The 13405-nt window shown below is 41.3% G+C and overlaps 1 protein-coding gene across 9 annotated transcripts in view; it reads left to right on the top strand.

Moving 5' to 3' along the window:
* LOC309718748 (transducin-like enhancer protein 4) overlaps positions 1–13405 on the top strand; it is a 73906-nt gene that overhangs the window by 19163 nt on the left and 41338 nt on the right. For 3 of the 9 annotated variants that reach the window (XM_082554274.1, XM_082554280.1, XM_082554277.1), the window contains exons 1-4: positions 9142–9858; positions 10189–10286; positions 12767–12830; positions 12957–13001. In XM_082554274.1, the coding sequence (XP_082410400.1) occupies positions 9814–9858; positions 10189–10286; positions 12767–12830; positions 12957–13001 (252 nt within the window). In that variant the 5' untranslated portion in view covers positions 9142–9813. Of the gene's footprint in view, positions 1–9141; positions 9859–10188; positions 10287–12766; positions 12831–12956; positions 13002–13405 lie in introns of those variants that run through there. The other 6 variants (XM_082554275.1, XM_082554278.1, XM_082554272.1 and 3 more) reach the window with 5 other exon arrangements.

The raw sequence follows: 13405 nt of genomic DNA, 5'->3' as shown, positions 1-13405 counted from the left end.
CAGATCAACTTACTGTTGCATATGTGCATGTGGATATTCTGACAATGCACAGTATTGTCCCGAGTATTTTACCATTGCGCCCTTGTGTGCATGATCGCGTACACGCGTCTCAGGTACTCCTGATTGTATATTATGTGCAGCTTCTGTGTCCAGGCATACACTACAACTGAATGCAGCGTGTGGCAAGGAATGATCTCCCTGTCCTACTGAATGGTGGCTGATTGAGACACATGGACTGCCGTTGTGCCCTGATCTAGTTGCCATTGATTACCTATCAGGGTTTTTGATTGCATCCTGGAAGTAATTCTTTTAAATAGGCCCTAATGGCCTCCAATCTGGGCTGATGACAACCTCAGAGAGTCCAATCGCAGATCCATTTAGACTCTTTCAGACCCCTCCATGTACACTCTGAAACTCTCACTCATAGCTCACCCCTCTACCCTCCCCACACACCCTCCACCATCACTACTGCTACTATTTCTTTGCCTCGTGTGGTGTCAGCGCCAGATTTTTGCCCTCTGTTACTCACACGCAAAGAAACGTACTAACCCTCAGAAATAGAGATCGTTCACGTCCTTCGTTTAAGATTAGCGGAGCTGATGATTTCGGGAGAGGAAGAAAAGTAACTGAGAAGGAGAGTAGGAAAGATAGAGCAAGGTGCAGAGATACACAAATTGCAGGCAACAGTGCTTTTAACTGAAAAGGACAAAGTAAGAAGAGAGACATGCAAGTTTAGAAGAATTAGAAAGGGATGATAGATCTGGTAGGGATAAAGGAAGGAATGTGTGTGTGTGTTTGTGGGTGTGTTGTGGGTGTGTTGGGGGGGGCATCGCTATGTTAGACTGTGTTATTATAGTCTGAGGGTTGGATGGAGGCACAAGAAGAAAGAAGAGTGGAGGAAGAGGAGGAGGAGGAGATGAGAGAGGCAGTGGTGGTGAGGGGGATACAGCAGACAGGAAGAGAGCTCGCCGTCTAATCCTCCAATTTTCTTACATTACTGCTCACCCTCCTTCTCTCCACCTCCATCCTTCTCTCCACCAGTTCCCCCCTCACTCTTACTCCCTCCCTTCCTCCGTGCTGCCAGGCCTGTCGACAAATGAAACTAGAGACAGCAGCAGCTTCACATAGATTGACTTGAAGGAGTAAAACACACACAGAGAGAAAAGAGAGAGCGAGACAGAGACCTCCTGCACCTCTAACAACATAAATGTACCCAGAAAACCCCAGCGGCTTGGTCATCTATTGTTCTATGCTGGACAAGAAAAAAAAAAGACAAAGAAACAACACCATATAGGTGCACATATTTTCTTCAGTTGCAGCCAAATAATAAAGAACTAAGCAAGCATAGAAATGTAAATACACCTGATGATAAGAAAAATATATAATGGAAAAATGCAGATGTATTGTTGTGAGACCAGCCTTGAGCACGATCAATAACTTCCTGCTGATAAGGAGAAAAACCTGATGACAGAATATTAAATTTAAGAGATTGTTTTACGCCAGGAATGTATTAACAGCTCACTTAGGAGAATTACGAAGCAATGATGACAAACAAGGTTCCTCTGCCAGGCAGTGCTGATTGCTAATATGCTGAGCCTTGTTTATTTATTGGTAGATCCACCCCACCCCCAATGGATTTTATTTGATTCAGAGAGATTCTGTGCCTGGTTGACTGGGCAGTGATTTGATGAATAGTTGATGCTGATTAAATATGGGCTTTAGAAAGAGTGTAAAACTGAGCTTTTAAGGGAATTAAACTTGCAAATTCAGAGTAATGTTTATATAATTTACAGTTGATTTCTTCAGGCTAACAAGAATCACATGCCAAAGAGCAGTGCATCATCCATCCCGTGGAAATGCCCCTCACGATCTACCGTTGCAAAGAACAAACTTCCCAAATTGGCTCAATTTCGACCTTTTCCACTTTTCTGTCTAATTTCCTGTAAACAAGACGGGTTGAATTTTTTATCCTCTCCAAAATAAACATTGACACTACATTCTCATCCTCTGCTCTTCACCACATTTTGTGATTTCCATTTGCCCGCCCTCTTGATTGATTTGCATTCCAATCACTTCTCATTGGGTGAGGCAGAACCCTGACTGAGTGGGACTAATTTGCCATGCTAATGAGATGGCTCCGACAAACAGAGCCAGCTGGAGACCAGAGTAAATGATCCTGTCATCAGTCAAGAACACAAACATGGCTAACAGCTAATTAGCTCGCGGCAGTTTGTAGAGGTGACATTCTATCTGATCTGTGCCTCGGTGGAAGAGAGGAAGAAAAAAAGAGGCGGTACAATAATGAAGCGAGGAAAGTGGGGATGGGGAGGTTTGGCTTGCTTGTGAGTTTAGCTTTTTGTGTTCCCAAAAACAACTGTGGGGCATGCAGTGCATAACATACACAAGCACATGCTCAACACCATCTATAACCTCCCTGATTCCTTTGCGATGCACTGTGCAATGAGGATAAGAGCTGGTATATGCCATCAGAATGAAGGGAGAAAATATGCTAAGCAGACAATCAGAGGTGTACCCCCTGGTGCTAAACAGCCAATCATGGCTGTCCCAGTGTGTGTCACCAGCCAGCAGGAGGCAGAATTAGTCCTGGTTAGCAGCCAGAGCCCTGCCGAGTGGCTGATTAGTCTTTTAGACTGAAGAGGAGACAGAATGTTAAACGTCCAACTGCCTATCTGAGACTCCCCTGCACAGCAGACAAAGGCAAGGACTTTTTTTATTGAAAAGAAAAGTTACCAGCTGCCCTGTTGTTTTATGAATGTGATACATCAAACTGGACAATTAGCGCTTTTTAACGTGTATTTAGAGAATTGATTCATTATAATGGAGCAAACATGGATGAAGGAGGTGAACTAATTTCTTACAGATAAAATATCCATAAAAGTATCATCTTTTTCATTGAGTTCACTGTATGTTCAAATATATTAATTCACTGTGGTATAAAGCATTGAGAAGAAGTTCCTGAAAATTAAACAAATGGCCTTTAATATTTTATAGTTTTTGCTAGATTGCTAATGTAATTTCATCTATGGTAATTGGAGGCTGGTGTTTAAAAGTAGATTTTGTATTAGACTAAAACATTGAATTAAAACATCCCCTCAAATGGATTGAAGTTCTTGACAAGCAGGGATCTTTGATACGCCTTTTAAATGTCCTTATAGCTATATATATATATATATATATATATATATATATATATATATACACCCACACACTTGTTTACAGTTACTATGCTGCATGTAAATACTAAATGGTTATCCACTCCTACAATGTCTGCCACAATCTACTGTTATGCACGTTTTGGGATGCTGTAGCTCTGATGAGCCCTGTGCATTGTCTGGACCCTCAGGATTTCTGTTTCAGATGTTCTCGATGTCACCACTTCCCAGTAATTAATTATTCTTCATCTACGTCTGCCTCTTTTTTTTTTCCTGCTTTCACTGTCTTGGTCTGTTTGTCATCTGGTCGCTCCGTGCCATTTCAGTTTTTATCAGCACAAACACTTGCATCCATCCATTTGTAATCTAATAAAGAAATGGCAGCAATCTGTATGTTCCTTTCGGGGGACTGGATGACTTTGAGCACCAGATGCTGATGTTCCCCCAGAGTCGTTACCGAGATGGAGCCGATCTTTAACTGTCTCCAATAAAGACACGCACACACACATACAGACACACTCACACACACTGCCTCCAGTCACTCACTCAGCGTGGAGGCAGGATTAACCTGCTGGTAGCAGAGTAAATCCAGCTCCGCGTTGCCTCTGCCTTGTTCTCTCTCTGTCTGAGGAGGCCTGGTTATCCCTCCCTGTTCAAAGGGGCGGCCGCCGGGGATTAATGACGTGTTAAAGGGGCAACCATGGGGGATTTAGACACGGCTTGTTGTAAGGACAGGAGATTTGAGAACACGGACCAGTGGTTAGTGCTTATTGAAGTATGATTAGTTAGACTCTGGAACCCCAACATACACATACACCAATGAGAAGCGAGATACCATATTAACCTTCTATGGACCTAGAGGATGCCATTGTGGTGGCGAGACAATGTGCTTGTCTAATAATAAATATACCTAGATAGCCCCGATGACCTGTGGGATAAGAGCAGGTTATTGTTAGAGGCATGGCCACAATTAAAAGTCAGCCGTGAATGTATAAGATTAATTTTTTAGTTTTATGATTAGATAAAAATTATTACCATGCTATTTATTACCAGGTGAAGAGCTTTTAATTCCCTTGTCATGAGCTTTATAAACATCTTCCCTTGTTGTCTGTCTGTGAAATCAATTCCTTGGATATTTGAAGTGTTTCAAACTTTAACTGGCACGTCATGATGTAAGCGACATTACCGCCTGCCTGGACTCACTTCTTCACCTCTCTTCTGCACTGTCTGTTGCTTTGGATGGTTGTAATGTTGACCCCTGGTATTTATTTAAATTCATCCACCTCTATCTCTGCTCTTTGGATCTTCACGAGTAAACTTGCCGTCCTCTCATTCACATACATTCACACGCTGTCTTTCTTCTGCTGATTTTCATTCCTCTTCTCTCCATCAGATTCCTCCACCTGCCATTGCTCCCATCTTCCATCTGCTCCCTACTCTCACTACAGATCACAATGTCAGCTGCCAACATCATACTCCACAGACCCCTGCCTGACCTTTATCAGCCAATTTGTCCATCATCACAGCCAACAAGAAGTGGCTCAGAGCAGATCCCTGATGTAATCCCACCCCCATCTTGAATACATCTGTCACTTCTATCACACACATCACCACTGTCTGGCTGTCCTGATACATGTACTGCACCAGCCTCACATACTTTTCTGCTCTCTTGACATCCTCATGCAGTACCACAGTTCTTCTCTTGGCACTCTATCATGTGCGCGCTCTCGATCCACAGAGAGACAGAGCAACTCCTTCTGACCTTCTCTGTACTTCTCCATCAACACTCTCCAAGCAGACATCGTTTCTGTAGTGCTTTTTATCACCTCTCTTCTCAGCCTAACTTCAACAACTCTTTACCATATATTCATGTCATGGCTCATCAGCTTTATCCCTCTGTAGTTACTGATGAGTGATAAAGCTTGTTTTTGAAAATTGGTACCAGTACTCTTCCTCCTCAGACATCCTGTCACTCTCCAAGATTGCATTAAACAATCTGGTCAAAAACTCCTCTCTCCTAGACATCTCCATATCTCCACAGGTATGTCATCTTGACCAACTTCCTTTCTACTCTTTAGCCTCTTCACAACTGCCTTCACTTACTCCTTACAAATATTCTGCTCTTCCTGATTCATTTTCTATTTGCATATCCACAATGTTAACCAAACAAGTTAGGAATAAAAGTATAACTAAAAGCGAACAAATTCAGCTGACCATTGAACACACCCGGAGGCTTTGTGACAGCTATTTCAGTTTAAAAAACAAATAAAATTGCAAAAAAAAAAGTAACAAACAGGACATGAGAATAAAAAACAAAATACAAATATAATAGAAAGACATGAAGATAAATCAAAACTGGAACAGCTCCATACATCTTTGTTCTTCTTGGGGGAACATTTAGAGACCAAAATTACAAGTTCGTGCAAATCTAGAACTAATGAACAAACCAGATAAATAGTTAGGAGATAGTCCATTAGGCTTTTGTATATGAGCACTAAAATAAGCCCACATTTCCTTAGCACCAATGACGAGTATACATCGTTTTCTTCTCTGCTGAGCTAGAAAATATTTTGTGACTTTTACTTGTTAATTTCATTGATGCAACAAAACACTATTAGTTGTATATAACATTAAATCATTAGCTCGGGTATGAAAATCTGTGTTGTTTGTGTTTTAATTTGCAGTTGCACAAAACTTTGGTGTCCAGAGAAACACACTGAAGCAGCTATCATAATGAGCCCATGCTGGTGCTGCCATGTTATGTGGAGTTTACAGCAATCGATGTAGCCTGACTGATAATTAGTTTTTAATGCGCTTGCTGAGGAGTCTCGCCTAAACGACACCTTCTGCACCATTTAAAGTTGATGTGGCACACATTATTAAACGTAAATAGCAGTAAAGTGAAAACCAATTTCTGTCCCTATGGGAAGATTTTCCTGTTTCTTTAAGTTAAATTAAAAGTATTCAATAAATTCTTACATTTGCCATTCTGTATCTTTCTTGTATCTTGTATTGAGCTTTGTTCTATTTGTGCCTGTTTAGTTTTCTCTGGCTTCCTCACACAGGCAACCACCTTAATTAGCGATTATTTGTCTACAATAACTTCATGGACAACCGTGTCAGGGTTATTGATGGATCAGCCCGAGGACGTATAAAATTAAAGATGCACCCTTTTTAAACGTTCCGTTTTTGTACCCTGATATAAAAGATTGGTTTCCTTAAGGTACAAACTACAAGCTTACAATGGCAGTACTTTAAAGGGTAAAGCTATGGTGATCAGCTGGTATATTCCCAAATGTAGTGGAAGATACTTTATTTTCTGAGTGTACACAAAGATCTCATCTAGTCTTTATATGCTGCATGGAAAGCTAAACAAGGATATGCTATCCTCGGCCAGTGGTCTGTGTTTGTAAGAGCACGATGTTGAAAAGTAATAGTGAGGGAGTATAATATTAAAGATAAGCAGAAGCAGTAGGCAGTGATGTGTGTGCATCTGCGTGTGTGCAACAGTGAGAAGGAGGGAGGGACATATGTACAGGTACTGATAGTTGGGATCAGTGCACTGAGCAAGATGTTAAGGTCGGGTTTCCTCGCCACCCACTCCCCACCACAGACCATGTCAAGCCTCCCCCTTAATCCCCCCTCCCTGTATAAGCCACTCTCCATACACACACAGACATCCAGCATCCAGCTTGCTACCCATCTACGCTCAAAATCCGTTCCTGTGCAATCTCCTGTGAATCAGCTGCCAAATGAAGTTCCTCTTTAGAAAAAAAAAAAGAGAGAGCCTTGGCTGTCGAATCGTCTGAGGCATCGTGCCTGGCGGCATAGGCAGCCCTTGTGTTGAAGCCAATAATCCGGCGTCAGAGCTTCAGGTGCGCAGAGGGTCGTGATTGACAGGACTCGATATGAGGCCCTCGCCTCACTTGACATTTGGGTTTCATAAGGTCTGGAACAAAAGGCAGGGGCAAAATAATCAGAGAGGGGCACAGGCAAATAAATCTGTTTATTCCTCCTCACCCGCTCCCCTCCCTCACCTCTGCACCTCCTCTGCTCGTCCACATCATGGCTCAACCCTTGGAGGAGAAAAGAGGGAGGGCATGATATTACCTTTTCACAGCCTTGGTGGATTCACGCACCGCGACAGCAGGTCACTTTAGGCTCTGTGCTTACCTGAGATATTAGTTTGTATGTGTGGTAGATAGAGATGTGTATTTGAATGGCTGAGGCGATGTGTGTGTGTCTCTGTGCGCACAATCCCATGTATGTTTGAGGGAGGGGCAGAGACAACAGACAAGACAGAAGCAGACAGACTGACAAGGAAAGTGGATTGATGTGGTGTCACATTGTGGATAGTAATTCATACACCTGTTAGTATGTTTGAACAAATATTATTATTATTAATCATAGAAGTAACATTACAACATATACTACTGAAGCACTGAAATGTATTTTATTGTGTCGTGTGAAGCAGACACACAGATTATAACAAACGTGATCCTAAATAGCTTTAATGGGTAATGATAAATTCAGAGAAAGGGACATGAAATATAAAGTGTAATGCAGCACAAAATGATTAAGATTTCTGGACACAGTCAGTTAGTTCTGCTAAATGACCGAAGGCAGCAGTGAAGAGAGCTGCTGACCCAGCAACAGTGTGTTTCATCTACCCACACTGAACATCTTCTCACAGCCACAAATGCAGGCTGACAGACTATATGCACTTGTTCGCTCAAAATGAATGGTGTCAACTCTGTGTGTGTGTGTGTGTGTGTGTGTGCGTGTGTGTGTGTGTGTGTGTGTGTGTGTGAGAAAGAGAGTCTTAGTCATAATATTTCAATTTACTTAGCAAGAGGTGTTCCATTTGGGTTGTACTACGTAAAGGGCAGAGAAATTAGGCAAATGATTCAAGCTCTTTTAGGCGGCATTTATCTGAGCAGTGCACACGTATGGAATACATAAAATGCATTCACCCTGCTTGTACTTATAAAAAAAGGATAATGTCACATGTGTGCTGTATGTTAGAGTGTATGCTGAAATATGAACAGCAGGATTAGCATTTAGGATTAGGAATTTGTCTGAGACATGAGATCACAAAAAAGAGACTGAGAAAACGAAAGAATGGTGGGAGCCTAAATGTGTATTAGCAGCATTTTCCAGCCATAACCAGAAGCCAAAGACAACTTAAGTACATAAAGTACTGACATCATAATTTCACTTCACCAGATTTCGTTTGCCTGCGGTATATTTTAGCTGGCAGTCACAGATGCTACTCACTTTTCAAGTTGAGATCTGAGGGATTTCTAAAATTTGTTAAATGTTTAAATGCAGAAGAAGTTAAAAACAGCCCGACCATAACCAACCAGATTGTTATTATGTCGTTAAAAACTTAATTTAAAAGAAAAAAACATAAAATTAGAAATTTGTGTAAATGTTTTTCCAACTAGACATGAATAAATAGAACTGGCTGAATCGCTAATTGACATCCAGCCTGATATTGATGCCACCTTTGTGGCTCTAACATAATCAGTTTTTTATTTGTCCACCCTCTGTATGATTTACATAATGTGAAGTGAGAGATGAGGGGGCTGCATGAGAATTTAATTGCAGGGTTATAGGTGCAATCTGCGGACATGATAGCAGACTGTTTAATAGGTGATTTCAATTAGGAAACAGGAGAAAAACATGAGACCAAGGGGCCATATGTTCACTTCTGCCCCAAAGCCTCTGGAAAAAAAGAAAGAAAAAAAAAAGAACACATAAGTCAACAGATAGTTTTCAGATTAATCCCTGTGACATCCTTTTGTACCAGAGCAGCCCCCACGTGGGGGTCTGCATAAATCGCGTCTTGCTGGATGTGATTGGATAGTTTATAGATGATTGGCAGGGGGGTGCAACGGAGCGTGTATACTTTTCTGTCGCTATTGGCTGGCTTTAATGGCCGCTCCTCCCTCGGACCACACACCATTGGCTTTGGGGGTTTCGCGAAGGAGCTGGGAAGTTGTAGTTCTTTACAGCAGACGCACATCTGTAGGGCTTATTATCGACTAATATGAATTAAACTACACGTCCCGACGTCGTGCTACGGGTCCTTGTAATTGTAGTGAATATGTAATTGAGCTCGTACGACTGGTTGCTTCTAAATTTGGCGTCGCGGAGGCAGGCTGCTGTAGTCGGAGAGGTGGTCGGTCGGCGGGTGCTGAATGAGGATGCAAACCTTTAACGGAGACTGTAGGAAATAAACCAATGAACGCGTGACAACGGGACGCTGTGGAGAAGCGTACTCGCAGACAAGTAGGGTCATGGTGTGCGAGATTTTAATGTTTTCTGTGAGAAATCTGAGAAGATAGAGGATTTGTTGTTAGTTCAGAAGGAGAGCGTTAAGCGCTTAGAATAAGGTGCTGAAGATTTTGGAAAAGACTGAGAAAATTTTTGCTTTTATTATTACGCTGAATGGACTTTTGAATTACTGTCTTGCTGTCTCTGGTCAGCCAAAGGTCCGAGGATGTCTCCACTCTTCGCGGAACCTGCATTTAGCCCGCAAACCAGCCACTGACTGACTTTTTACGCACGGAGAAAGCTCGGTTCTCACACACTTTGTTTTCGTGTTTTTCTGGATGAACATTGCAATACATTTTCAATGATTCGAGATCTGAGCAAGATGTACCCCCCGGCGCGGCATCCGGTAAGTACAGAACAGTAGCGGTAAGAGCAGTGTGTCAAAACAGCGCAGATTAACAGTCGCGCCTGATGCGTAATCAGTTTAGATCAAGTTTCCGTGCCACTGCGCGCTCTCACGGACAATTGCGCTCATTGTCAAACTGCCACAGCTGCATGTGTGTCTCTGAGTGTGCGTGAGTTAACGTGTAAGGAGACTGAGTGAAACCAAAAAGGCCATCCTTATCACAGAGGCCTATTGTCAGCTACAGTCCTGCCTGTGTGTGTGTCGTGACGCTGAACTTTGGTGGCTCAGTTCTTCCTTTCTTCCTTCGCACGCTGTTTGCTTTGGATTGAGGTCCCTCATCAGCCGGGACAGCCGTTCAAGTTCACTGTCACCGAGTCCTGCGACCGGATCAAGGAGGAGTTCCAGTTCCTGCAGGCGCAGTATCACAGGTAGGATTTCGGATACGAGCATGACATTTGGGCTGCACTGAAACATCAGCTCGTCAGCCAGAACGGCAGTAAACTTACGAACCGTTCTGCATTCCCCACAATAGAAGCGATTGCGAATTTGATCCCTGTTGTTCTGAGTGCGCATTAGAAGTAATTAGTGGGTTAATTAATCACTTTAATAGCTGGAATTAAAAAAAAATTAAATGTTAAAAAATGTTTACATGTAAAATGCACAATTAATAATTAATACATACGTTTGGTTTTAGATTATTAAATGTTACCTATAATATTTTTTTTCTTCGTAATTACCTTTTGGTTCTTAAGATAAGATAAGATAAGATAAGATAAGATAAGATAGAACTTTATTAATCCCTCGGGTGGGTTCCTCTGGGAAATTCGATTTCCAAAAAAGCACAGCACCGACAGAAGTTACAGAGTTATACACACACACATATATATAAATACAGAGACAATATAAATAAAATATACGAAGGGGATAAATAGAATAAATAGGAATAAAAATAAAAATACAAGTGAATTGCACATTTCAAGTATTGAGGTCTATTGCACCGTTGACTATTTACAAAAGTATTGCACAAAAGGTATTGCACAGTGAGGTGAAGAGGCACTACAGCTTAGTTGTTCCCTCCTTTGTCCTCCTGTTTCCCCTCCACTTTTGGTCAGTTGAAACCAGTTTTCCTAAGTCACCTTGGATATCAGGAGCTTATACTAGTGACCCCCCCCCCCCCCCCCCCCCCCATCCACACACAGAAAATGCTAACTAAAGAAATAATAAATCTAAAAGAATTAATTGATTGATTGACTGTGGATTGACTCACTGTAAAACGAAAAACCCGAGATAGTGTTAAAGAAATGGTTGAGTTCTGGGCTGCTGTGTACTAGTCATGTATGAGTCACGAAGTATGACCAAATTATTAGGGAAATGTGTGATGCAAGAACATGAAATACAAGACAGAAATGTATTTTTTTAATTTAAGTTTCTATTAAGAAATACAGTATGTTGAGTTTGACATTTATATTCAGGGATGTTATATTGCTATTCCTCTCAAATGCACCATATGCAGCTAAAACAGTGGTAGCCTCTATTTGTCCAAGGTCCATCTATTACTAGTGACTAACCACGGGTAAACCCCCATCAACCTTTGCATGCATGCACATCTCTCTCTCTCTCTCTCTCTCTCTCTGCAAGTGCAAGTGGTGTGAAATACTTTTTTACCTGACATGATGAAGTGTGAAATACATTGCTCAGGGCTGAACCACAGGCACAATACCAATGCATAATAATCACCCACTTCTGGCCACCTCATAATTATTACCCAATCACCTGGTGAGATGAACCAGTGGTCCAGTTTGTTGGCCAGTCCTGAGGCTGAACTGGCTGAATGGTGCGCTGCATGCTTAATGCTACAGCCGCACAGATCAAACTCTTTCGTTCCACTGAAATCCAAAACGAGGGTGGCGCTGATCAGATTTTATTTATTCATTTTTTAAAATAGCAGTGAGTCAGACATACTCTGGGAATACGCTACAATAAGAATTACTGTGGTCCCACATGTTTCATGTTTTTTAAGGATGAATTTATTAGTATTTATTATTACGGTAGTTCTTATTTAGAAGAAATGTAAACATGTTATGGACCTTACTAAAACAATGAATCTCTTTGAGAATATTCCCCAACCTTAGAGTACAAATAAAGAAGAGGACACCGTCATCATCAAACTTAAATAAAGTTGAGGTATTAAACATTTAAAGTCTGGCAATGCCCCAGATTTTCAGCTGATTTCAGCATTTATATTTAAGCAAATGTTGAAATTTCTCATTTCTTTTCATGTTTTACATTGCTGTGATTGACGTGTACACGCAAAGGTTTTGATGATGATATAAACCCGATGAGTTCCTTCTTAAAAGATGCACAAAAACTTCATGAGGAGCGACACACTGGCAGACACAAAAGAGTTAAGCTTTTCCGCAAAATGGATCCTAATGTTATGGTTGCTTTTTTTGTTGATGTTGCAGTTTAGGCTTTTACTCGCACTATAAGAATATATGATGAGGTTTGTGTGGTTGTCCATCGATCCATTAATTACTGCACTACACCTGCTGAGTAAGTGCCTGTGTCTGCAGAGGAAATTGCTGCATTCCAAACAACTTATTTGTCTTTCTTTTGTAGCTCTCATATTTAGAAATGCAAATTTAAAGTGGCAGGATGCAGTGACTTGCCTGCGCAGTATAGTGCAAGTATCATCTCTGCTTTCAGTTTGCTAAAGTCTTGTTTCATTCTCGCTCATCCTCTTTTATCCACTCCCTACAAAATAAGTCAGTTAGAAGTCAGAAGTCAGAAAAGATTTTTGGTCTTTTGGTTTTACTTTTGATCATGTGTTTGCGTGTGGCATGGATGCAGCTTGCTGTGTGTTTGATGGTGACACGTGCTAACAAAACATTTTCTATCTGTCTCGCAGTCTGAAATTGGAATGTGAGAAACTGGCCAGTGAGAAAACTGAGATGCAGAGGCACTATGTCATGGTGAGACAGCTTACTTCATGTGTTGCCATTAGTATTTTATTAGTGTGTGTGTGTGTCTGTGTGTGTGAGAGAGAAAAAAGAGGAACAGAGAAGACATGTTTGATCGACCTTGCTTTTATCTTTCAGTACTACGAAATGTCATACGGGCTGAACATCGAGATGCACAAGCAGGTAAGAGATGTTTTTACTCAAATGATGAAAAGGAAAAAAAACCCCAACAAAACAAAACATCTGATGCAAACCACGCTGTACTGTGTGACAAAAGGAATGCAAATGGAAATGGGACTTTTATTCCAATTTGTAAGTGCTTTTAAATTCTAAATATCTCACTGGGCAAAGTCCAGCAAACTTGGAGGCACTTTAATTTATTCACGCCATTACATAGGACGGCTTTTAAGCAGAGGACTGACATATCTCAGTTTTCAAAATGTCCCAGCATGCTGGTAATATTCTGGAAGAATATTTTTGAGGTCTTTACCTTTTCTCTTTCACCATTTTCTTTGACAGCGAAGGGTCATGTGCTTCCATAATACAGATAACGCAGCTGATTTTCCGAAGTATAGTTATTGCTTTTT

Source organism: Aulonocara stuartgranti, assembly GCF_965226115.1.
Source record: "Aulonocara stuartgranti genome assembly, chromosome: 12".
NCBI classification, from domain to species: Eukaryota; Metazoa; Chordata; class Actinopteri; order Cichliformes; family Cichlidae; genus Aulonocara; species Aulonocara stuartgranti.
The sequence above is the reverse complement of the archived record's forward strand: the minus strand, read 5'-3'. Positions and strand labels throughout refer to the sequence as shown.